General features: G+C 47.4%; 1 protein-coding gene across 2 annotated transcripts in view; it reads left to right on the top strand.

The window, feature by feature from the left end:
• Positions 1 to 2,319: 2,319 nt before the first annotated feature.
• RFLNA (refilin A) overlaps positions 2,320 to 25,417 on the top strand; it is a 33,942-nt gene continuing 10,844 nt past the window's right edge. Inside the window, exons 1-3 of one of the 2 annotated variants that reach the window (XM_073312857.2) lie at positions 2,320 to 2,393; positions 3,458 to 3,839; positions 22,568 to 22,677. In XM_073312857.2, coding sequence (XP_073168958.1) covers positions 3,621 to 3,839; positions 22,568 to 22,677 — 329 coding nt within the window. In that variant the 5' untranslated portion in view covers positions 2,320 to 2,393; positions 3,458 to 3,620. Of the gene's footprint in view, positions 2,394 to 2,813; positions 3,051 to 3,457; positions 3,840 to 22,567; positions 22,678 to 25,417 lie in introns of those variants that run through there. The other variant, XM_073312856.2, reaches the window with a different exon arrangement.

Raw genomic sequence — 25,417 nt, 5'->3', positions numbered from 1 at the left:
GTAATAATTCACTGAGGTTATTGTGTGGGCTGCTTGCTGGCTATTTGACATTTATAAATCAGCTACATTTTTCTGCACTGCTCAGTGCATACAAATCACTATAGCTAATCTGAGAGAGGCACTTCAGTTCAGCCAAGAGTGGCTTTGGGCATCCTTGGCCTTTGTTTTGACCTGAACTTGAATAAACCTAATCAAATCTAGTTTTACTGACAGCCAAGTTCCTCTACCACCACCCGAACGGACTGGCGGCGACTGGAGGGGACTGTGCAGGAGCATGGCTCGTTTGATGTCAGACTCTGCCTTCCTTTACTCACACTGAGTAGTTTACTGCACTAAAGTCACACCAACAACTCAAGGAGGCTGAAGTCAGTGAGCTGATTCTGAACTCAGGGACACCAGAGTATATCAGGAGCAGCGCTAGTAAAGATGATGGAGTTATATGAGTATAAAACTGGGGTACGGAGTAAGGGCCAGATTTGTAAAGGTATTTAGATGCCAAAAAACCATTGGTTTAAATGGGAGTTAGACACCTAGATGCGTTTGAACAGCCCAGTAGGTACTACCTGACATATCAGGTGCCCAAATAGCATTAAAAACCTGGCCGTAAGGCATTACTCAATGTGGGTAAGGGTGGCAGAGCCGGCCTGTGGAGAATAAAAATCAAAGTCATGCTGTATTAAAAAAAAGTCCTCCTGGAAGTAGCAGGCCAGGTCCTTAACCTACCAAGTCAAACCACATGATTTGTTTTATGTTGCAGCCTCTCTCTCTTCCCCAACTATTAGTGTCTAGCTCCGGTCCCGATCCTACAAACCATCAGTACCAGGCATAGTCCATACTATGATAATTAGCCCCCTCACTTGTTATTCCAACTTACAAAAACATCTCCTTGTGGGTTTTGCCTTACCATAGTGCCAAGTGGCTCGAATCAAGGCCCTGGGTAGGCCCCATTGTGCTGTGCATCATTAGGTCCAAGGTGAGACATCCTTACTCTCAGCAAACAGTCCCGTTGAATTCAACAGGCCTGCTCATGAGGCAAGAGCCTGCTCTAAAGCGCCTGAAAGCTGGTCTGTATTATCAGCAGGCCCTGCCCCAAATTTCTCACAATCTAGGATATGCACAGATGCAAAAGGTGCCTGAGGAACACACGCAGCAGGAGGACAAGGTAATGTGGTGCAATAAGCAGCAGACTCAGGTTGGCTAGGCAGGTGGTGGATACCTGATGCCAGCTCCTCCTAGCCCCCCCTTCAAGGTGTACACTGACACACATTCGCTCCACATTGTAAGCTGTAAGAAAATCGATTCTGCAGTTTCTCTTTGCAGAAACCAGGTGAAAATAAAAGCTTTTCCTCCTGCGCTGGATTGGTTTGCTGAGTTTTTGGAATGGTCAGAACCCCCGGTGTAGCTGCAGACGGAGTTTGTCCTGACGGTGTAGGAATACCACTACCCCAAACAATGGGAAGCGTTTGTCCATCGATAGCTGCAGCTCCATGGGAGGGGAGGGGGGGTTAGGTAAGCACAGTTACGGCGCGCAATGTGTGGCTTGTGCACAGCCCTGACCCACGTCGCTGTGGTTACCTAACTTTTCATGGTAGCCCCAGCCTGGGTATCCAAAGGGTCGAAGTGCTGGGGCACCCTAATGTTACAGCCCTGGCATGTGGCGAGTCAGCACCTCAGCTGATGTAAATGAGTGTTGCGTCAATAAAGTCAAGGGCCTGGTGTAGCATTCGGCCCACTGGGGACCTTCCCCAGGACAGGCTAGGGCAGTGGCTCCCACCTTCAGGAAACCAGCCTGCCATATGTTGTTAAAGGCCCATTTTCCAAGCACCATCCCCAGCTTCTCCCCCAGTCCCCTTCAGGAAATGCCGCTCTCCAGCCCACGGGGCAATGCCCAGCCCTGCAGATGGGCCTATAAATAAGAACCCAGGCAAGTGTAGGGGGTAGCTGGATGAGAGTCAGAGGGAGGCGCCCCCTACACAAAAAAAGCCTGGAGGCTGCAGGGGCAGGATGTGTTGGCCTTGCCTGAGCCAGTAGCAACGCACAGCACCGAAAACGCCAGCGACGGGGCTGCGAGAAGCCGGTTCCCCTGCCGGGGAAGTGACTGAACACGCACAGAAGGGGTGGGGGGCTGGGGTTCGGGAGGGCCCCTTGGTTCTCCACCCACCCCATTAAGCTAAACCAGCGAGCGGCAGGAGGCGGGGAGAACCAGAGCGAGCGGCAGGATTTCCCCAGGATCTCTCCGGCGGCGGCGGCGGCAGCGGCAGCGGCAGCGGCAGCAGCCCCCCGGCGCCCGAGCGCAGGACCGGGCGAGCTCTCCCTGGCGGCCGCGAGCCAGAGCCGAGCGCCCGGTGCCGCGGGGAGCCGCCTGCCGCGGGGGACCGCTTGCTGCACCGCAAGTAAACGGCCGCCGCTTGCGCTCGGCTCCGCGCCTCCTGCCGGCTCTCCGGCCGCACGCGGCGGGGTGCGGGGCTCCGGGCCCCGGGGTGCAGCAGGGGCGGTTTGCACTTTGCAAACGCACGGGGGACACCCCCCCCACCACCACTCCCCGGGGGGGGCGGGGCTCTCCAACACTGAGCCCCGGGTCCCGGTGGGCTCGCCAGGGGGAGGCGGGGGGCAGTCGCCTGCCCCGTGCCCCCGTCGTGGCTGCCGGGCGTGTTGGGGGCGCAGCAGGAAGGAAGCGTGGTCAAGCCAAGCACAGTATGGGGGGAGGAGGGGGGGGGCACCAACCCCCAACGCGGCTCCGCTTCACTCCTGGCGTGGCCCGGCGAGGCAGCCCGGGTTCGATCCGTGCCCCCGCTCCCCCGGCGTGCGGAGGGCGAGGCGAGGGGGGCTGGGCTGGGCTAAGTTTGCCCGTCCCCGTGCACCGAGCACAGGGGCGAATTGGAGGCGGATCCGTGCGGGGCGGAGACGCTGCTGCGGCTGGAGGGGGGCGGGTCGGTGCCCTGCGTTCCCCGCGCCCTGCCCTGGTGGCGCTGTCAGTGGCCCAGGTGCCGGGGTGGGCGGTGGATCGCCGTGGAGAGCCGGGCGCTCTGTTCCGAGGAGAGGGGCTCGGGGTGAGCCAAGCGCTCGACCCCGGCTCAGCGATGGGTGACAAGGGGAGGGGGGTGGTATCCCCAAGGCGGGGAGCCAGGGGATCTGCGCCTGGCGGAGGGGGGCCCAACGTGCTTTGCTCTAGGGAGCGAGAGGGTCTCATACGTGCGCTCTGCTTCGGGGACAGGGCTGGGGAAGGGGACGCCCTGCCCCGGTGGTAGGGTCTGGGCGCTCTGCGCCGGGGCTAGGGGTAGGAGTGGAAGAGGGAACGGAACCTTCTTCGGCACCTTTAGCCTCTTGCCCTGGCCTTTGCTGGGGGCAGCGCCCTGGCTCCCCTTCCTTCGGCAGGGCACCCAGCGTGACCGAGGTTTGGAGCGGCTCAGGGCTGGTCTTGTCTCTGATGCGCCCTCTCTGCTCCCTTCCCCCGCAGGGTCAGCTCGGGCTGCGGGCCGCTGTGCCAGAGCGGGGGCGGCTCCTTGGCTGGACTGTGGGGTTCCTGGCCGTGCCCGAAGCCCTTCACCTCCTGCCTTCAAGCTCAGGGAGGAGGCGGATTTTCTTCAGCGTGGCTCCGCTCCCCTCGCTGCCGCCCAGAGATGGTGGGCCACCTGCACCTGCAAGGAATGGAAGAGAGTCTGAAAGAGAAGAGCCGGGAGGGCCTGCTGGACAGTCCGGATTCCGGACTGCCTCCCAGCCCAAGCCCCCCTTTCTACACCCTGGCTCCCGGGATCATCGAGGGCAGAGCCGAGGGCAGCAGCAGGGGGACGGATCACCCAGGACATGAGCCCAGAAAGGAAGTCAAGGAAGGCAAAGTGGTAAGAGCCTTTCCTGGCGCCCTACAGCTTCCTCCCAAGGGTGAGAGGCTGGGGTGGTTCCTGTTCCTAGCTCCTCAGGGGTTTAAGTGGGGAACTGTCTCCATCTTTCACTGGGGACCACCCCTTATGCCACATCAGGAGGCTTTTGTTCTGGGATCGGCCCCAGAGAGTTTACAATCCAAATAGACAAGAGGGACAAAGGGTGGGAGGAAGAAAGGGCTTTTGTAGGAGCCTGTTTGGGTGTCAGAGGCAGGCAGGGAATGAGAAGAGTAACTCAGACCCAAACCTGGATTCCAGTAGCCTCCAGCATTGGGGGGTAGGTGTTTAAAATCCAAACCTGCATTTAGGTTTCACAAATGGACCCTCTTATAAACCCAACCCCTTGCACCTCAGGGTGACCTGGATGTGGTCTCCAGTGAGGAGTGGACTCCCTCATGATGAATCCCTCTCTTCATCCAGGCTTCATGAGATGGGATGGGCCACTGGTGACCCCAGAGGCAAAACATTAAAAGGCTCTTACAGAGCACTTCATGGGTTAATCCTCCCTGAAGACAGCTACACTTCAACTCTGGAACCCCTGCTCCAGCTTCAAACCGTGGAAGCAGCCAGCAGCCTAGTTCCTTACTGTACTGTTAGGACTGGCTGGCAAAGGTTTGACCCCTGGTGGAGAATCAGTGACAGAGTTCAGGGGGGTCTGGGGACATTCAGAGCCCCATCACTTCCCGGTGGTGAATTATTTGCAGTTTGGAGTGGGAGCTGGAGGATAAATCACAGTAAGCGTTTGCTATTTAAAACACATCAGACACATGCTTCAATTTCCAGTGTAAAGAAAGAAATAAGAAATCAGTCTAGCTCAGTGGCTCTCAACCTTTCCAGATTACTGTACCCCTTTCAGGCATCTGATTTGTCTTGCGTACCCCAAGTTTCACCTCAAGCTACTTGCTTACAAAATCAGACATGAAAATACAAAAGTGTCACAGCACATTATTACTCAAAACTTGCTGACTTTCTCAGTTTACTACCTAATTATAAAATAAGTCAATTGGAATATGAATCTTGTACTTACATTTCAGTGTATAGTATATAAAGCGGTATAAACAAGTCATTGTCTGTATGAAATTTTAGTTTGTCCTGACTTTGCTAGTGCTTGTTATGTAGCCTGTTGTAAAACTAGGCAAATATCTAGATGAGCTGATGTATCCCCTGGCCACCCTCTGCATACCCTCAGGGGCACGTGTACCCCTAGTTAAGAACCACTGGCCTGGGTGACATGGTTCTGTGTAGTAAGAGAGAGTACAAGGCTGCTTAATGCAATGCTACATGGGGCTAGGTCTGAGGTTGTGACTAGACATACCAGAGCTGGCTTCTCAGCTATGCTGAAATGATTTCATTCCAAATCAGTCCGATTGGTTTGTGAGCATGGAGCAACAGTGTTACAGTCATTTCTGCTCTGAATGTAGAACAGTGCACTATTCAGAACCGTTTATGTACATGTGTCAGGGCCGTTGGTATCAGAGACAAGATTTGGAAAGGTTCATGTTCTCTTCCAAAGGATGAAGTTGTTTTTGCTTGAGAGGTGGCTCTGTGCTGCTGCTGTTTGCCTGAATCGTGCTTCAGAGAGTGATGCTGTTTGAAGTCATGCACGGTATGGCTGAACAGTACAGCTCTATTGGTTTTCAGGATTGAACTCCTGGCAGCAGCTATATAGATAGAAGCCGGATTCTGATCATCTTGACAAAGGGTCTGTGAAGTGTTTGAGGGTGGAGACGGATTTAAGCAGATTCATTAGGACTTTTGTTCTGCTTCATTTTGTCAATTTCAATCTGTTGCATTATAAATTGCTTTTAAAGACCGAGGTTTAGGAGGATTTTCTGGAGGGAAGGATTTTTGCCCAAGGTTCTTTCAAACATTTTTTCTGTTAAAAAACAAACATTTTTTGATGTATTCAACCGCATATTTAATTGGCTTAAATACAGAGTAAAAACTTTCTGCAGCACAGAGACATTAGCTCTCCATAGGAAAGAATTATACTTTATGAATTTCAGTTGCCACTCTACTCCCTTCTCCCCCCTGTGCAGATTTGCACTGAAAGTTCACCTTCGTTTCAGTTTTCAGGTTCTCAGGATGTGTTTAACATTTTATTGAAAACTGTCTTTTATACCTTAATATGCCAACGTCCTCACACGAGCACTAACTGTTGCTCACCAAAGTAATAGGGTGGGTTTTAATTTAAAAAAAACAAATTCATAAAGTAAATATTGAGGTTCCACACTTAGTAACTCATCCCCCATGTGAGTAATTTTACACTAACGTTGTCATTAACTTCAGGGGCGTACCTACTTGCATAACCCCGCGCCTAAGACTTTGCAGGATCGGGTCCTTGTTATGCAGTCATAAAACGAAATGTGTGAGGAGGGATTAATGAAGGTGTGTTGGACCAAAATACAGCTAGAAACCTGTATAAAACTCTACAACAGAGTCAGATGAGCTGCCATGAAGATAGTTATCAGACCGAGTACACTCTTAGGTCAGCCCCTCCGAAAAGGAGATTGTACAGAATAACACCTTACTGATCAGGGACCAAATTCAACCTTGGTATAAGTGGGTACAAATAATGGAATACTCTGGATGAATTTACCCCAGGGTCTTACTTCTTGACTTCTGTAGAATAAATATTTTTAAGGTTTATGGAAAAACAAAATTCTATTGTCCAGCTATTTCTTTGATTTTGGACACACATGGATGTTAGGCAGCATTTTGAGAGGTTAATGTTATAATTGTTTGCCAACTGGACACCACATTACAGCCATGTTAGCTGTGAGCCCTTGCTGTTAGGATGTAGGCTTGTTATGTGGTGGATGCTTTTGTGCTCTAGTAGGTGTAGAAGAAACACAGACCCACTCATATAAAAAGCAATCTTATGTTCAAATATGGAGGAGGAAGCAATGCAAATGCTTGAGACATGGGACTGTACCATAAGTGGAGATTTACTCTAAACAGACTTGCAGTTGGCACACTGCAAAATGGTGAAATAAGTTATTTATTAGTTGTATGGGACTATCATTCTACTTTTCTATAAACGGAATTTCGTTCCATCTAATTTCCACTCTGCAAATACTGTGCTTGCACTTGGTTCTGTTAGGAAAGTAAAACTATGGAAAATGATGCTTGCGTCATACTATTAAATGTCAGCTTCTAATTAGCTTTCATCTCACCATTTAAGGAGAACTCACAGATCTGTGAGTAATTATGCAGTCCATGAATTTGTGCTCCTGTTTTAATTGCCTGCTCTTTGCAGTTTATCAGAGAGCATGGGCAATTGGTGAATCAACAATTAATGCTATTTTCAGACTAAATCATGCGTGTTTAGCGCCCATTATATTATTATTTGTGGTATTTACACACGAGATAGAGCTGAGAACAGTCTGTGCTATAATACAGTAAAATATGTGTAAGCTATATTCCTAATATCCAAAAATCTATCAGGTACAGTTACAATAAGTCTAGTTGTACCTGGAAAAATAGTTGGGAAATATTTCATGGCATTTCTTATTACAGTATTATCAAAAACTCCCATTTTAATCTTGCTGGGGTTCAGCTATTTTGTTCCAGCTTTAAAGGTAGGTTTAAGAATTTCTCTAGCTCTGGGATAATTCTTGACATACATACTGAAATGATCTTGTATGTACTTCCCAGGGACATTCTTCTGTTTACAGTCCACATTCCCTGTGTTTGGTGTGATTAACTTTAACTATAAAAATGAAATCTCTTCTTTTTTTAATAAGCCAGACTTTGTTTTGAAGACAATGCACCATTTATTCACATTTAACCAGCCAATTTGGCTACAGCTTTGGGATCCAAGAAAATATGAAAGGCAATTTAGAGCCAGAGTAATAAATACCGCAAGCTCAACACCATTATATTAGACTTTGCTTGGAATACAGGGGAACTTACTTTTAATTCTCCCAAGTAAGCCATACGTTGGGGATTCTTCAGCTGCTTTGTGCATAAGGGCAAGAGACCCTATGAGAAGTTATAGCCTAGAAATACAAAGTGACTTTTAGCTATCTTTTAAATTTAAAAGATGACAATTTTTAATTTTTGTTCTCAAGCACCTTGAAACTTATGTTACAAAGCATCCCATACATTTTATTAGAAAGACAAGGTAAACGTTGTATGTATGGCTAGGCAGTAAGGAAGACCCCTAACATTAGCTGCAAGAACAAGCATACGTTAACAGCTTTCACAAGAAACCAGCTGCTAGAATGAAGTGGACAGGGATCAAGGGGCAGATTCTCAGACTTCAGTGTAGTTGCCCCCGCAGAGAATTTACTCCTAAGATTGTCCAGGAATATAGTTCTGATGCAGAGGGTCCGATTCTCAGCTCACCGACATAGCTCCGTTGTTTTCAGTGGATTTACACCAGTGGAAATGAGATCAGAATCAGGCTCAAAGGTTCTCTGCTCAGAACTTACTTGTGGGTTTACTGTTTACAACTTTAAAAAACGTTCCTGGGTTGTACTTGCCATCAGCGTGGAGCTGCATAAGGTACACGGGGACTCTGGCGGCTTTGGGGTCCCAAAAAGGGACAGCAAGAAGATGCCAGGATTTTCTGGGGGAGGGAGAGTTGCTAGAGAAATATGTGGTATGCAGCTGGGAGTCGTCCCCCTCCCCGCACAGACACACAATCCACAGCTATCTCAGAGGGCCCAGAAATTCTGTCCCCAAAGGAGGGAAAGTGCGGAGATTCCGGTGCTGAATCATTTGCTCACATTAACATAAAACAAAGAAACAGAAATGGGCCCTGATCAGAGCTCATATGTGGTGTTAGGGCATGGGGGAGGGTGAAAGACAGAGGATGAAAACAGGGAAGAATATGGGTGGTTAAACCACAAGGTTGGGAGTCAGGAACTGTCACTCTGGTCCAGTCCCAGACCCATCGTACCTCAGTTTCCCCATGTGTGAAATGGGGACAATACCTCATTCATAGGGGAGTTGAGAGTCTTCACAAAGGCCCTGATTGTGTAAAGAGCTCTGCAGTCAGACTTTTGTGCCTGCATGAAGCCCCACTGGCCACAATGGGGATTTGCCCACACGGAGATCCTTGCAGGAATAAGGCCTCTCTTGTGTCTGGAAGGTAGAAGGCGCTATGGAAGTGGCCCTGTAGCTCTAAACCACAGTCCTTTGGAAATGCATACGTTCTCTGCTTAGCTTGCCTGCTGATGCTTACTGGTACTTCAGCATATAAAGAACTGGGTCCATGCCTGGGCCGAGAGTGGGAAGCATCGTATCCATCTGTCTGGATGCAAGTACGTGCTGCGCCACTGAGCCAAACGGCTCTATGTTGATTTTGCCCCATTATGCATGTGGGAAAAAAAGTCTGTCAAAATTATTTGGCTGTGCTTGGCCCTTTGTCAAAATAATCTACAGACAAAGCTGCCCCAGCTCCCTCGGTAGCAGGCCTGTCATCTGGGAGCCTCGCAGGGCAGAGCCGTCTGTTCCCAGCACTGTCCCATTTGCAACAGGTTCCTTGTTATCTGAAAAGCTGTCCATTAATTTAACCAGGGCAACATCCCTGTCACTCCACATGAGAAACGTCCCCACCCCAGGGTATTCTACGTAAACAACTGAGGTCCAGATACAGCCCTTTGGATCAAATCCTTACTCGGGGCAAATTTGTCCCATGGGAAAGTCCATGACATAGAGGAGAACGGGGAGGAAATCGCAGTGTTCCAGGTAGGGCGTGTGGGTTCACCACCGCCACCTCACACCCATGGAATGAGCAGGATGTTTGACCCCCAGAATCCCTGGCTTCCTATGACACCCATCCCCAACTCACTGGCCCTGACATGCCTGCTAAGATGGGGCAATGTGCACAGCATGCCAGTCCCTTTGGGTACCACCTCACACCTCCTACCCCACAATGGGCCCTCTGGGGGAGACAGTGCCACGGAGACAGCATGGATGGAGGCGGTCCATACGTGGAAGGTACCTTCTGAGTGAGGAGTGTCTGTGTGTGTGTGGGGGGGGGGGGTTAGGGGGAAGGGGGATAATGCATCTGTCAGGCCTTGCCCAGGCCAAATGTCCCATCAACTTTGGGTCCTTAAGGGCCAGTTACCAGGTCTTCCTCCCCACCCCCCGATCAAAAGCTGCAGCAGGGCCTAAGGATTAAGCAGGCCATCATCCCTTCTAGGGGGTGAGGTTTGGTGGTCCACAAATCGGACAGGTGGCATGGCCCTTCAAACCCACACACATCCTGAGATCCCTGAGGAAAGTCCACAGAGGTGTGAGACCCCTGGTAAATCCCTCCCTCCCTCCCCCCGTTCCAATAGCAGCATGCCCCCCCTCTGAAGCCATGAGACCCTGGTATCCCTGCCCACATCTGAGCCCCACCCCTACCCCACAGGAAGCCCTTGAAATTCATGCTGATGGGGTTGGCATTCATTTCCACTCTCACCTCCCTCTCTGCCCTGCACCCGTTTCTGCCAGAATCCAGCACTTGCTCCACCTCATCCCCTCTTATATGAATCTGGGCCCATTTCACCACCTCTTTGAAACATTCCTGGCAGAAGAGAGCTGGCAGGCCCCAGGCACTGCCTAATCTACAAACCATATGCCAGCTCAGCATTCCAGTTACTCACCAGGCTAACATGGTCTTGTTTGTAGACTGCTCCAACTGAGCTATGTGTCTATGTGTTGATTAATATCTCACTCCTAGCAGTCACATGAGTGGGAATCCAAAAATGTCAGGCCTGCATGTAAAGCAGGGCCCAGCCTCTCCTGTCTGTCAAATACAGGGTCTCTCTGGAGGGATGTAGTGTTCTTTTCTAGTCCCCACCAGAGGAGAGTCTTGGGATGCCAGAGCACAAATTGCTGGAAAGGAACTGCGTCTGCCTAGTTTGGGCAAGCAGCTCTCAGTTCATTTCATAGCTACACGGATACATCTTTCTCTCTGTACTAAAGTCCTTCTATGATATAGTGCCCATTGCCCCAAAGATCCCCAAATGCTTTGAAAATTAAATACAGAGGGACAGATCCTCAGTTGCCATCCGGCTGCACAACTCCACTGAATTCACTGATTTACAGATCCTGGCCCCAAACACCGCATATACCTTGTGGGTAAGGGAGAACACAGGGTATGTACGCTGTTGCTGGGCGATAAAATTGTCCACTCAGGCAGATGTGCATGTGCTAACTTGAAAAACAGCAGTGTGGCCATGGCAGCACGGGCAGCAGCTTGGGCTAGCTACCCAAGACCCGCAAGGGGTCGGGCAGGATTGTACTCGGGCCGCCACCATGCTGCTCTTTTTAGCACGCCAGCTTGAGCAGAGCTAGTGTCTGTCTGTCTACCCAAGCTGGGAAACACGCTGCACAGATATACACACCGAGCCAGACAGGCGTGCCACAACCAAATCCTGTCTTTACCCAGGCAAAACTTCCACTGAATTTAAATAAAAATTGGGGGAGTTTTGCAAGAATAAAGACTGCAGGATTTGGCACATAATTTTTATATAGATATACAGGAATCACTTCACCAGCTATGAAAATGCAGTCACCTCTAAGATGGAATCTTTCAGCTAGTTGACACCCCACTGCATCACTATATAACTCTTTTGGACAAGAAGTTAAGTACCATACATTTCCCACTTGAAACAGAAAGTTGATTTAAAGCTGCAGGATGTAATTATCTAAAATTAAATATTCCATAAGACTAGGACTACCAGCCACGCTTTCAATTTGACGTCTCCATTGACTGTTCTCTCTTCCAAATGAAACTTATCCTGTTTCTGGAAACATTATAGTTGCATGAATAACAGGGCTTGTAATCTCCAGTACATCAAGACATTAGCAATGCACAATCATTTATTAACCAAGTGTATCTTACCGGTTAAAACAGACGCTTCCTAGATGCGTCTCCACTGAATAACTCAGGCAGATTTTTCATTATTGCTGTAAATGTCAGCTTGCTGCAAATGACATTTTCATGGACCAGTATGTTCATGTGAAATCTGGAAAGAGAGTGGTATGGGGGTTAGCTAGAAGAGGCCGCTGGTGACTTGAATTCAGTTCCTACTTCTGACACTTGGGCAAGTGATTTCATCTTTTGGTTCATATCTATCAACCTGTTTCAGCCTGCTGCCCATCACCATAGTATCTGAGCCCTTTCCACATCAAATCAATAGCAGTAGTGAAATCCCTAGTAGATTTCGTGGAGTCTCTGGCTTTGCTCTCTTTTCGGAGTCCAAAGTCATATGGGGGAGGGGTTTGATTTTTTTGTTTCTTTTTTAGATTCTATTAATTTCCTTTTTTGTGTGTGGTTGGTAGGGGTTTAGGGGCAAAAGGGGGTGCCAGTGTTGTCCTTTTTTGTGGTGGAAAGGCTCCCCTCCTAGCTTCCCAATCTGCAATCCACTTCCTTCTGTAAAATGCTTAGAGTCTCTGAGCACAATGCATTATAACAGGGCTAAGTATTCATCTGATTCTCTTATTTATTATTTGTGTTACTATAGCACCTAGGAGCCCTAATCATGGACCAGGACCCTATTGGGCTATGCACTGTACAAACACAGAACAAAAAGACAGAGCTTGCCCCATGGTTATCGTGGCTAGAGGAACTCCAGTCTTTGTACTGGCTTATTTATGCAATTGTTCTGAACGGGTAACACCATGCTATATACTCCAAACATTCAGTTCCATTTCCCATAGTCCTCCAGCAGATATTAAGTTGATGGACAGTTGTCCCTGCATAGTAACCCTTAGTAATACTTATGTCGGAATAGATAAAACACAGCTCATGGCAGGGGGTTGAACACCTGTCTGGGGAACCCTTTTTGTGTGTGTTTATCTCGGTGTAGCTTTCAAAAGCAGAGCTTAGCTGCCCAGGCCCTTACATGCCTGAAAGGCACAGGAGTTGAGAAAGAGGGAAAAAATGCTGCCAAACGAGAAATAACTTAAGTTTTTTAGTAACATTTTAACCCTTCGGTGTTAGGGGCAAATTCTTTACTAGAAATTAAATAGTGTATTCTGTCCCTTGTTAAAGACGTGCTTTGGGGTGAAATTCACCCCTTCGCAGAGCAGATGTACCACTGAAGTGCTGGTTTGCAGGCAGAAGTTGTATGGGCCTGGTGCTGACTCTGTACTGGGTTAGTTTGTTCTTGAGCCCTCTCCCAGGTTCCCTCTTGGACTGCTGGGAGCAATCCCATCCCTGGACAGGGCGTAAGGTGGTGACTTTCAGGGGGATGCTGATGGGAGCTTCGGAGGAGGGAGGAATGCCCAGTTGCGTGTCAGAGGACACCAGTGATCCAAAGGGTATGGATTATTAGCTACAAATATCCAATATGTATTTTCATTTCTACCCATAGGCTTGGCCTCTGCTTTCCTTATGGGTCACGAAGGGCTATTTGGGAGGTAGCACTGTTTAATGGCCAGGACTCCTGGGTTCTATTCCCAGCATGAGTGCTGACCTGCTGTGTGATCTGAGACAGCTCAATTCCCCTGGCCATGCCTCAGTTGGCCCAGTTGCCAGGATTGGGCTCTACCCTTCTCCCACCATCCAGCCCCTGGCAGACACCAAGCATGTCACATTTCAGCCCCAGAGACAAACACTTTGGAAAGCTAGCAACATTTTTTTGAATCTCAAAATATTGCTGAAATTGGAGGTGGGGAAAAAGTTGATGACATTTTGGTGAAACGGCCTCATTTTTCAAACAAGTATAAAGCTGATTCCCTCTTTTTTAACTGTGGAATTTCAGATTTCAGAATAATGGAGAAATTTAAAATGAAAAATCACAGAATCTCCCTCTTTTTTTCCCCCTCATTTTTAAACCAGCTTTGGCTGCGAATATGTGAAAATAGGGGGTTTAGGTTGGAAATTTTTGCTACCGTAACTCTGGGAACATCTGCCACTAACTCTGCTGTAATGAAGATACAGAGATCGACACATTTAATTTAATCCCCATTCTTCACCCAGTAACTACAGCTTAGATGGAAGGTAGAGGCTTCAGAACTCTGAATGCTGGAGGGACAAACAGAACCTCAGCTGGGATTCCTCCAAAGAGCTGCTCCATAGGTTTTTGATTGCTTAGAGTGGGGGCAAACTGCAGTGTTCATTGAATGATCTTTCAATGTACGCCAAGTTTATAAGCCACGTAGGCCCTCCACATGCAGAATTTTAAGTGACTTTGAGAGAGTTCTCATGCAGCAGTTGTATGATTGGACTTGTGGACACATTGCCAGGGCATGTTGTGAAAGCCAACTGTATAACTGGGTTCAGAAAGAATTAGATAAGGTGGATAAGTTCATCAATGGCTATTAGCCAAGATAGTCGGGGATGCAACTCCATGCTCTGGGTGTCCCTAAACCTCTGACTGACAGAAACTGGGACTGGATGACAGGGGATGGATCACTTGATTGTCCTGTTCTGTTCATTCCCTTGGAAGCCACTGTCAAAAGACAGGATACTGGGCTAGATGGACCATTGGTCTGACCCAGCATGGCCGTTCTTAAGTTCTTGTGTAATTAGTTGTGACACTGTAACTGTCTCTGATGATAGAGTGGCAATCACCAGCTCAACATGTCATTCTGCAGTTCTGTGCTTTATTGATTACCCAGATATGTGTAGCTTTTATTTCTCAAATTAAGCCTGCAGGAGCGATGCAAATGTTGCTTTACATTTGATACCTACACCAATGTATCATTTTCTACTTTGATCGCTCCCCTGCCAGTACCTTTGCAAATTCCATAGGCTGCATAAAAATGGCCCCGTCACTAGACGCATTTGAAGACTGGCTTCTGCTCCCATTGAAGTGAATGGCAAAACTCCCATTGAGTTCAGTTGTGTAGGACGGGCCTTTGCTTTGCAACACACAGGGTTCCGGTTCCTGTGACAGGCTTCTGTTTCCAGGGGAGGGGCCCAGTTGTATTAATCAGTTAATTACTTCAACAAGCACCTAGCGCTGCTGTGTCCATGATCTGATTTAGCAGGACGCACACCGTGCAATCAGCTATCTAACATTCTCCATTCGCAGACCCCCTTTGCACACAAGTCTGGGCAAAAGTACAGATTTCATGAAGTGCTGTGGGCATTGCTCTCTGAGTCACATGGACTATCTTGGCTCCAGTGTCCTACTGTCCTGGGATGCACACAATGCCCCTTGAATCAGCACACGACATGTCCGTGTTAGTAAGGAACATGAGATCAGCTGTGCAGAGCTGAGAACAGAACTGTGCTCTGGAGAGGCACTTGGGGGAAACATTACGAGGTCTGGACTTCTAATGTGCTAATCCCTCAAGAATGCTCCCAGTTACCTTGTCACCAAGTTTGCTACTCAGCGCTGTAATGAACCGGTGTTGACTAAAGTGGAAGGGGGATTATCGGACAGGTTCACTGAAATCAGCTAGCACATGAAGGGCAGCTGAATTCCAAAAAGTTCCTTTCCCTCTTGGCAATGGAAGTAAATGACGCATATTCCCGTCACTTAAAGTGTGGAGTAAGACAACACTCAACTGACCTAGTATATGAGATTCATCCCTCACTTGCAGCATTTTGATCATTGGTCCAGGTGTTTGACTAGCTCTTTGATCAAGTGGTTTGATAACATATAATGGGCATGTTGGTTGGGATGTTGGAGCCAAAGCTTTTGCCCACTGTGACCTGACAAAGAGCTCTGTGTAGCTCAAAAGTTTCTCTTTCACCAACAGAATCTCTCTGATTGAGGGAGATATTTTCAAAAATCAATAGGAATTGGGCTTCTAAATCCCTTAGGTGTTTTTGCACATTTCCCCCTTACTATTTAATACTTTCAGTTCAACTATATTTTATGTGGTTCCCTCCAAGGGTTCATGTGTCAGATCCAATTATCAGAAGGACAAGATGTCGTGGTGATGAGTGCAGTATAAATACCTACCTATATGCAATCAGATAGAGTGGAGTTAATAAAATGCCAAGAACAAACTGAATTATTGCAGGAATTGCCTCTATACACTGTTTTAGTTCTCTGCGCATGCCCTAAGATGGACGCGTTTGCAGGAAACAGTGCAGGGAAAAGCAGAGCTATCACATGCAAAGTCTTTGCAGGGTGATGGTTTCAGGGGAAATATGACAGGGTGAAGTGTTTGATTGCAGAGTAGCAGGAAATCTGGTTTTGGGTGCCAAAGCGGCTTCCTTGGTTGTGACAGCAGCTGTCCTTACCCACTGTAGGAGATGGCAAATGCACATGACATCAGCTTCACTGTTTAGATTTTAAAATAACTGTGTACCCATAAGCCAAAGCAAGCTGAGCTCGAGTCTCCTTAAGGGCTGCGATGTAGCATGTATAGCTGCTGCAGCTCTGTTTTCTCGTGCTGTCCTCCTGTCAGCTCGCACATGCTAAGCAGGGTTGGACAGGGTGAGGAGGAGGAGGGAATCCTGCCAAGGAAAATCCAGATGATGCTGGAAAGAGAGCTGATAATTCAATAGGCAGGTGCTTTCCTCTCTGGGTCAGTTCCAAACCAATGCCCCAGCATGTGGCTGGGGGCTGCTGTACTGTCGGAGGTGCTGTCTGAAAAGCCCCAGCTTCTTGTGGGCTTCTCAGAGACCCAGGGGCACTTTGTATCAGGAAAGAAGCATTAGCCCCAGTAGGCTGGGTAGAGTCCAACCCTGAGCATTTCACTCTGCCACCTGAACTCTGTCATTTCCATCGGGTCCAGTGTTCTTTGCACTACATCCTGTTCTGCCGAATGGGGGCAAGGGAATTCCTGCACATCATTTGGATATCAGCTGGGAAAGCCCTGTGGGGGGCTGGGGAGAAGGTTGTCTTCTACACGTTTTGCATTGCTCATTGTTCTTCTCAAATAGACATTGCCAGCATCTGTCCCTCCAGTGAGCCGGAGCACTGAAGTATTGTTTTAGGCATTTCCTTCCCTCTTTCCCAATAACTAGTCAGTTACTATAGGGCTGGCACCAACACTATGCAAATCCTCCAACAAGCCAACAAGTAATAAAAAGCCATGCATGTGTTCAAGTCTGTTCCTCGCTGCAGGGGCCAAATTCCTCCCTTCTGTCCCGTGCAAACAGAATTTTGCCCTGGATGTTTTGACAATGCTCATTTCTATAGACATTATTTTGTCTATCCAGGTCTGTGCCTGGCACTGTTCTTTCAGGCCCCAGCTACCACCTGCTGGGATATTGGTTCAGAATGGACTGAAAGGGGAAAAGCACCTAGGATGCCCTCCTCTTGGAGGGATCCCATCCACATCCTCACAGAGTCCAACCTTGGGGATCCCAATGCTGACAATCTCCTAACCTTAGCTACCAGTAAAGAGAAACCGGTCTCTTTTAAAAGAGAGATTTTGGTAAAACATAACCATGGGCACAGCCTAGATCCTCAGTTGGTGTAAAATCAGTGTAACTCTACTGAAATCAATGGCACAGTAGTGATTTACTCCAGCTGAGGATCTGGCTGATTAGAAACATAGGAACTGCCTGACTGGATCAGACCCCAGGTCCATGCAGTCCAGTATCCTGTCTTTGATAGTGGCCAGCACCAGATTCTTCAGAGGACAATGTCAGAACCCTGTAGGAGTAGATGTGGGATCATCTGACTCCCCTGCCCCCCTTATGTCCCATCCTGCTCTCTGATTGTTAGATTCCATCTAGATAGACAGGGTTAGATTACAAACATCGGTGACCAAATTGAAATCTGTGGAGTTATGCCAAGGATAAATTTGGTCATAGAATTATAAAAACCAAGACAAAAGCCAGCAAATTCTTTTGCACTAAAAATGCATGCTGATTGCGGATGTTACAGAACAAGATGGCACATATAGCCTGCTCTAATGTCTAAACATCCTCTGAGGGTAATCATCATGTTATTCTTTTCTATTTTACTACTTCTGCCTGTGTGCACTCACACTGAGGGCACCCAGCAGCTAGTTACGTTTCTCTCTCGTTTGCGCAATCCCAATTGGTGCATAAGGAGGGATGCATATTCCCAGCTCTGCTTCCACTCCAGGAGAAGCAATCTGCAGTGCTTTGCAGGTGATTCACCCAGCATGCTTGCAGTTAGCAGATGCTGCAAATGTGTCTGTGTACAATTTGCCCCCCCCAAACAACAACAAAACCCTCTTGCAGATTAGGTGCTTTCAAACAGAGCACCTGCCATAGACAAGAGGTAAAAGCTAGCAGACAGATCTAAGGCAAGGCATGTGTATACGGTCATGGAAGATAGCCCTGTAAAAGAATCACATGCAAAAGGCAAAGAGCTTTATTTACAAATAGAAATGCCCACCCCTCCCTCGTGAGTGTTGAATGCGAGCCAGGAATAAGCAGGAACGACCTTTCCCATTTGGACAGGAGATGAAAGTCAGTGGAGACAAGCCTTTTCCATAGCACTGTGCAAATACTGGCTATTATCAATGATGGAGCAGCAACATTTGATAAAAGGAGGGATTTTTTTTTAATGTCACTGGTTTAAAAAGAACTGGCTGGTAACAGAGCAACACGGTAAACTAGAGTCTGTGGTCCTGAGAATTCAGATGCAACGTTGAAACTTCATTGCCCGTCAAAAGCAAAAGCTCTCAGTTTATGCACCCCTTAAACCCAGGTGGTCTGCTGTTGTAAATCGGGATTGTTCCATTGAAGTCAGTGGAATTATGCCAATTTACACCACCTGAGGATATGGCCCAAGGGGCTTACAGGGAACTTAAGTGGTGCATAGGCCTGGAGCTGGCCCTCTGCAGAGGAATAAATTTCATTCTAGAAAAGTATTTAGGTCTTGCTTTTTACTTTCTAGAACTACGTTGTCTGAGCATGGAGTAGAAGCTCCAAAGTCTTCCTTTTCAATTCAGGCTAAGCCCCCCAAAGTCTGATGCATCTCAGAACCTCTTGCCTGTGTAGGGACAGCTAGAGAACGTCTTAGAACAGGGCCTCTGGAGAGTGCCACTACTTCCTGCAGCCTGTTGGGCCGAGTGCACCATCGCAGCAGATTCACTCAGCCGTAAGGAACCCAGAGGTGAAAGACAATTCAAAGAGAGGGGGAAGCTGGAAGCCATTGATTCTGCTACCGTCAGGTGGATCCTCCATGTTCTTAGACTATTCACTGTTATTGAATGGGTGACTGCTGAGAAATGGGCTCGAGTTCTGTTGTGCATAGATTCAGCTTGCACTGGGTGGAGAGATGTTTCCAAGGGTTTTTCACCCCCCTTAAAGACCTTTAAACCCTGCCCAGAGGCCTCCAGACATCTCCCTAGAGGGACACCAGGTTCCTGTGTTTCATAAATCAAAGCCAATGGCAAAGTGGCTGTGGGGAGTGAAACACACAACGCGGCAGCCTTCCGAGGGAGTGCCCCAGAGCTAACGTAGCAGCTGCACTGGCTCCAGACAACAGATGCTGGTTCATTCGATCTGGGAACTTATGTTTAAGGATATTGTGCTGGAGAGGAGTTCACGATTAGCTTTCCTGGTGGTCAGGGGGAGCCTTTTTCATGTCCTGTGGCACATTTCTGAAAATGCCTTACCCCTAAGCCCCTCCTCCCTGCCAAGAACTTCAGAGGTCAGATTTGTTGCTGATGTAAATTGGAGCAGTTCCACAGAGTCATAAATTTGTAGGCCAGAAGGGACCATTGTGGTCATCCAGTCCAACCTGCACAACACAGGCCGTAAGATTTCTCCTTATAATTCCTGCTGTAGACCCAATAATTTGTGTTTGCACTAGAACACATCTCACATGAAGACACTCAACGATTTCACATGATGGAGAGCCCACCACATCCCTCGGTAAGTTGCTCCAACGGTTAATTGCCTTCAGCGCAAAAACTCTGCACCAGTAACTTCCATGGAACTCAATTTACACCAGCAGAGAATCTGGTCCCAGATCTAAGGAGAAAGAGTCTTAAGCAGCTTTCCCTGTGTGCTAGAGAAGCTACTGGGCTTTGTGAGAATAGACAGCTACATTATATTGTTGGAAGAATCTCAGTGTCTCAGCATTATTTCGGAGAACTTTATGGGTCCTCCAATACTTCCCCACTACTGATCAATCAATCAGACCATGTAGATGATTATTTTCCCATTAGGCTTTATGTATGAAGACCTTCTAAGGTGTTCAAGGGTTCTGAATAAATGACTGGGTCAAAATCTAAAATGAAGAGCATGCACAAATTTACTCTGTACTTCGGGGAGGAATAGAGAGAGAGAGAGAGAATGTGTTTCTTGATAGAGGACAAGAGAGTAACTAGAAATTTGGAATCCCTCGCTGTTCCCCAAGCTGTCTGAATCCATTTTATTCAGTTTGCTTTAGAGACGGGTCAAACGGAGAACTATTTGTCTGAACCCCTGAACATTGGTGCTTTGGATTAAAGGGAATCCTTGGCGTTTGCCCATTGTTAGCTTGCTTCATTAAGAAGACATTGAGGCTGAAATGTTTGCAAATTGAGTTTCAAATGGTAGTCGGGGAGGCGCTCTAGATGTTCGGGATATTATCTTTATTATAGGACGGGATGTGATTTCCACTGACAACTGTAACATTTAAGACTAAAAGGCAGATTTTCAAAGGCATCCAAATCCCAGTGATTTTCGATGTGAGTTGGGTACTTATCTACCATTTGTGCCCTCCTCACCGAACCAGTTTTTCTGACACCATCATCCCATGTAGGAGTTGCAAAGCAGCTACATTCACAAGCTTCAGGAGAAGGTGCTCAGAGTCTGTCCCAGTGCTCTAGGTCACTTTGTTTTAAAGCCCCAGATTCACAGGGCTGCTGCTATGAACGGAGCTGAGAAAATATAACGAAAGGCGCCAATTAATCTCCCCAATGTCCCAGTGTGCTCTCCTAGGCTAGAGGAACAAACATTCCAGGAGGTTTTCATTGGTGAAGAAAAAGCAGAAACCGCTGTGGGGCGGTGAATAGCTTATTTGCTGAACTCAGCGGTAGGGTGCTCCGCCTCCCTGCAGGTCCCCTGGACATTTGGGGATTGCAGTATTTCTAGCAAGGACCGTGAGGGCTACTCAGCTGCAGGGGTGAATAGCCCAAATCAAGGTACATCAGGCTGGATTCTCCGTTACAAGAGAGGGGGCTGGTTGCAGCTCCCTGATGCAGAGCTGCCCTGCCCCGGTGCAAGTTGGAGCTGCAGCTCCACAGGGACCATACTCCGAAGGAGCATTGGGGCAATGGAGCTCTGTTCTGCCATGCCCCTGACACTCCCCCTGGCAGAGGAGGGGTAGCGGGAGATGCTTACCCTGTGCAAAGTGGATGTAGCAGACTGGGGAATGTGGCCTATGATGTTTTAACTTCTCCATTCCCACTGGAGTAAGTGGGCGTTTGTGCATCAATATGTACTGCCCCAGCACAGAGCACTAATTGGGGGAAACAAAGCCACTGAGGCTCTCATGCGCAGTGCTTATTGGAAAACGTATTGAAACTCGAAGCTTTGTTAGATCCCTGCCTCAAGAAGGATTTTCCTCATGATCCTTGGGCAGCAATATTTCAAGACAGAGGTTGAGCAGTGAGTATCCAGGTGGACTCCATCCTATGTAGTTCAGAAGCAGGAGAGGAAGGAATATACAAAACACAGATGCACCCTCAGCAGGTCTGAACCACCTCACCCTCACCCTTCCCAAACGCTAGATCCACCTCCAGATCTGGAACTTTGCTGATCAGGCCCATTTTGAGCAGGGGACCCCATATGAAAACTATCTAGTCTCACTGGCTCACAATAGCAGGAGCAATAAGGGAAGAGAAGAATAATTCAAATGAAAGAGATATATGGGAAGGGGATAAAATTCCAAATGAAAGAATCTGCAGGGTAGAGAGGCAACCCTGGATTGTAGGGCTAGATCAGCTTACGTCAGGGCTGGGCGCTCAGAAGGAGGCACTGCGGTGGGACGGCTACTGGCAGTGTCTAGGGTGGAGCTGGCAGAGACTCCGCTGTGTAATGCTAATCTGGTGTTGCAACCAGAGTGGGAGAAATGAAAGTAACCACATAAGTACAGATAGTGTTACTGTGGATGCACCATCGGGCCAAACCACTTGAAAAGCCGATCAGAGTCTGTGTAGCGCCTGTTCTTGCACCTCCCAGTTTGTGGGTTGATTTAAATTGGTGTTGACGTCAAAGGAGCTACCCCAGCTGAGGATCTGGCCCCACCTTTGATAAATGAGCCTTTGAGCTTTGTAACCTGAGCAAGGAAGGATCCCTCCTCCCCATGCACTGACACAAACAGATCTACTGGATAACCATTGTGAGCTCTACTCTGCTCCCAGAAGTAAGAGGGACTGTAAGTTGGAGTTAAAGGGCCTTGGGGGAAGGGGCAAATTCAGACCTGGTGCAACTGAGTGCAATGCCAATGAAGTCATTGGCCAGATTCTCTTATTGACACTATGGTGAATCCACAGTGATTCCATAGAAGTCAATGGAGTTACCTGGGATTTACACCAGTCTAGCTAGCAGCAAAGTTTGGCCCCTTGTGATGTAAAGCCATTACTACCAGCAGTCTGACATGAGTTGGTGCTGTGTCTCCAGTCCGTGTCCACATCTCAAAAAGCACCTGCCACAGGGGACATCTTCTTGGGCAGTCCCAGCAGAGCATGAACCCGGGGGGTCTGAATTCAAGTGAGTCGCGCCCACCTTCACCAGAGTTGAATTTGGCCATAGCGCCAGTGGCATGTTCAATGACTGAACAGTGTATGTTGTAAATAACACCAGCAGCATTCTGCTGTGTCCTAATGCTTGATGTGCTGTTCTTTCCCCGTTTGTCCTCTAGGTCCCTTACCTTCTTGTGAACTCTTCTGTGCCAGAGATGAGGCCTCGAATGTTCCCGGTGTTTTTTGGCGAAAGCATTGAGGTCAACCCTGAACCTGTGCAGGAAATTAGGTACATATGGAGGGGTTTCTTCCCTCCCCCGATACATTTTCTTCTGCAAAAGATTAACTGTGTTTATCAATGGGTGTCACGGTTATTTTGTTGGGGGTGAAGGGGAGGAGGAAGTCGGAGATTAATTCCTGAACTGAAAAGAAACTGACGGGTGGTGGAAGCGAGGGTGGTTCCGGGGTTGGTAATAGGAGATGGAGGTCTTCATTTCCAGATTATATCAAATGCAGTCCAGGCCAGGATAGAAAACCATTACCATCTGGAATGCGGAACGAGCTGGTGGTCTCCGTAACTGGCGTCCATTTTTATTGGTGCTTGCAGCAGAGAAGCCAAGGTTAGACTCATCTCCATGGGGCAATCTATCCTCTGCCCCCTAAGGGCAGTCCTTCTAGCTGACATTCAATGCTGGGAGGCTGGTGCTTTGCTGCCTATGCAGTAGCAGGGCTCACAGTCTGCGTCTTGTCTTGCCAGCCTGGAATTCACTTTAAAAACACCATGTTGCATTTTCAGTACTGTTACTCACCCAGCTTGTGGTAATAATTAAAGAGGGAGGGGGGAAGGGGAGGTTGTGTATGCAACTCCCCCCAACCCACACAAAGACCGTCCTGGGAACGTACCCGGATAAATCTCTGGTTACCCAGGACAGCTGGCAGGCATGTTTTTATGATGATTACACAGGAGTCTTGTTTTATGTGCACCAAGCGACTTGCTTCCTTACACACCTAGCTGTGCAAAATACATTAAGGCAGATCATGTTACACGTGCCACATAATCCTCCAGGGTGGAGGTAATTGACATGCACACACCCAGCTTTTAATCTTTTTTCACAGAGCTGCAAATTCCTTACCTGCTGATTGCAGCTGAAAGGTTTGGAGCAGTAAAACGCATGGAAGTCCCACAGCTCCCTGCAGTCTGAGCTTTCATAATAAAAAATATGGTATAACTGTAGCAACTAGGAGCTGTTCATGGATGAGGACCCCATGCTGCTAGGTGTTGTATGGACACAGAACAAACAAAAGACAGTCTCTGTCCCAAAGAGCACACAGTGTAAGGATATTTACCTTTCAGGGTTAGCGACTTGTGCACATGAGCCAGTAGAGAAGGTTAGGTGCACAATGGAATATAGATAGAGAAACTAACGAGGATAGAAGAGTCATTGTTAATTATCTTGGTGTCTATTTTTTATCCTCATCTTAATGGTGGCTGAGCCCCACAGTGCTCATTTTGTGTAGGCAGCGTGAACCAGACCTGGCAGCTTCTCCCTGTTTGGGCTGGGATTTTCTAGGGCTGTCAAGCGATTAAAAAAATGAATGGTGATTAATTGCACTGTTAAACAATAATAGAAAACCATTTATTTAAATATTTTTGGATGTTTTCTACATTTTCAAATATACTGATTTCAATTACAACACAGAATTGTAAAGTATAAATAAATAAATAAATATAAAGTGCTCACTTTATATTTATTTTTGATTACAAATATTTGCACTGCAAAAAACAAAAGAAATAGTATTTTTCAATTCACCTAAGATAAGCACTGTAGTGCAATCTCTTTATCATGAAAGTTGAACTTACAGATGTAGAATTATGTACAAAAAAACCCTGCATTCAAAAATAAAACAACGTCAAACTTTAGAGCCTACATGTCCACTCAGTCCTATTTCTTGTTCAGCCAATTGCTCAAACAAGTTTGTTTACGTTTACAGGAGATAATGCTGCCCGCTTCTTGTTCACAATGTCACCTGAAAGTGAGAACAGGTGTTCTCATGGCACTATCGTAGCCAGCATCGCAAGATATTTACGTGCCAGATGCGCTAAGGATTCATATGTCCCTTCATGCTTCAACCACCCTTCCAGAGGACCTGCGTCCATGGTGATGACTGGTTCTGCTCTATAACAATCCAAAGCCGTGCGGTCCGATGAATGTTCGTTTTCATCGTCTGAGTCAGCAGATGATTTATTTTCTTTTTTGGTGGTTCGGGTTCTGTAGTTTCCGCATTGGAGTGTTGCTCTTTTAAGACCTCTGAAAGCAAGGTCTACGCTCATCCCTCTCAGATTTTGAAAGGCACTTCAGATTCTTAAACCTTTGGTCGAGTGCAGTAGCTTTCTTTAGAAATCTCACATTGGTACCTTCTTTGTGTTTGCGGGAAATCTGCAGGAAAAGTGTTCTTAAAATTAACATGTGCTGAGTCATCATCTGAGATTACTATAACATGAAATATACGGCAGAATGCGGGTAAAATAGAGCCGGAGACATACAATTCTCTCCCAAGGAGTTCAGTCACAAATTTAATTAACTCATTTTTTTAAGGAGCGTTATCAGCATGGAAGCATGGTCCTCTGGAACGGTGGCCAAAGCATGAAAGGGCATACGAATGTTTAGCATATTTGGCATGTAAATATCTTGCAATGCTGGCTACAAAAGTCCCATGTGAACACCTGTTCTCACTTTCAGGTGACATTGTAAAAAAGAAGCTGGCAGCATTATCTCCCGTAAATGTAAACAAACTTGTTTGTCTTAGCAATTGGCTGAACGAGAAGTAGGACTGAGAGGACTTGTAGGCTCTAAAGTTTTGCACTGTTTTGTTTTTGAGTGCAGTTACGTAACAAAAAAAATCTACATTTCTAAGTTGCACTTTCACAATAAAGAGATTGCACTACAGTACTTATATGAGGTGAATTGAAAAATACTGTTTCTTTTGTTTATCACTTTTACAGTGCAAATATTTGAAATAAAAAATAA

Source organism: Lepidochelys kempii, chromosome 15 (assembly GCF_965140285.1).
Source record: "Lepidochelys kempii isolate rLepKem1 chromosome 15, rLepKem1.hap1, whole genome shotgun sequence".
Classification (NCBI taxonomy): domain Eukaryota; kingdom Metazoa; phylum Chordata; order Testudines; family Cheloniidae; genus Lepidochelys; species Lepidochelys kempii.
The sequence above is the reverse complement of the archived record's forward strand: the minus strand, read 5'-3'. Positions and strand labels throughout refer to the sequence as shown.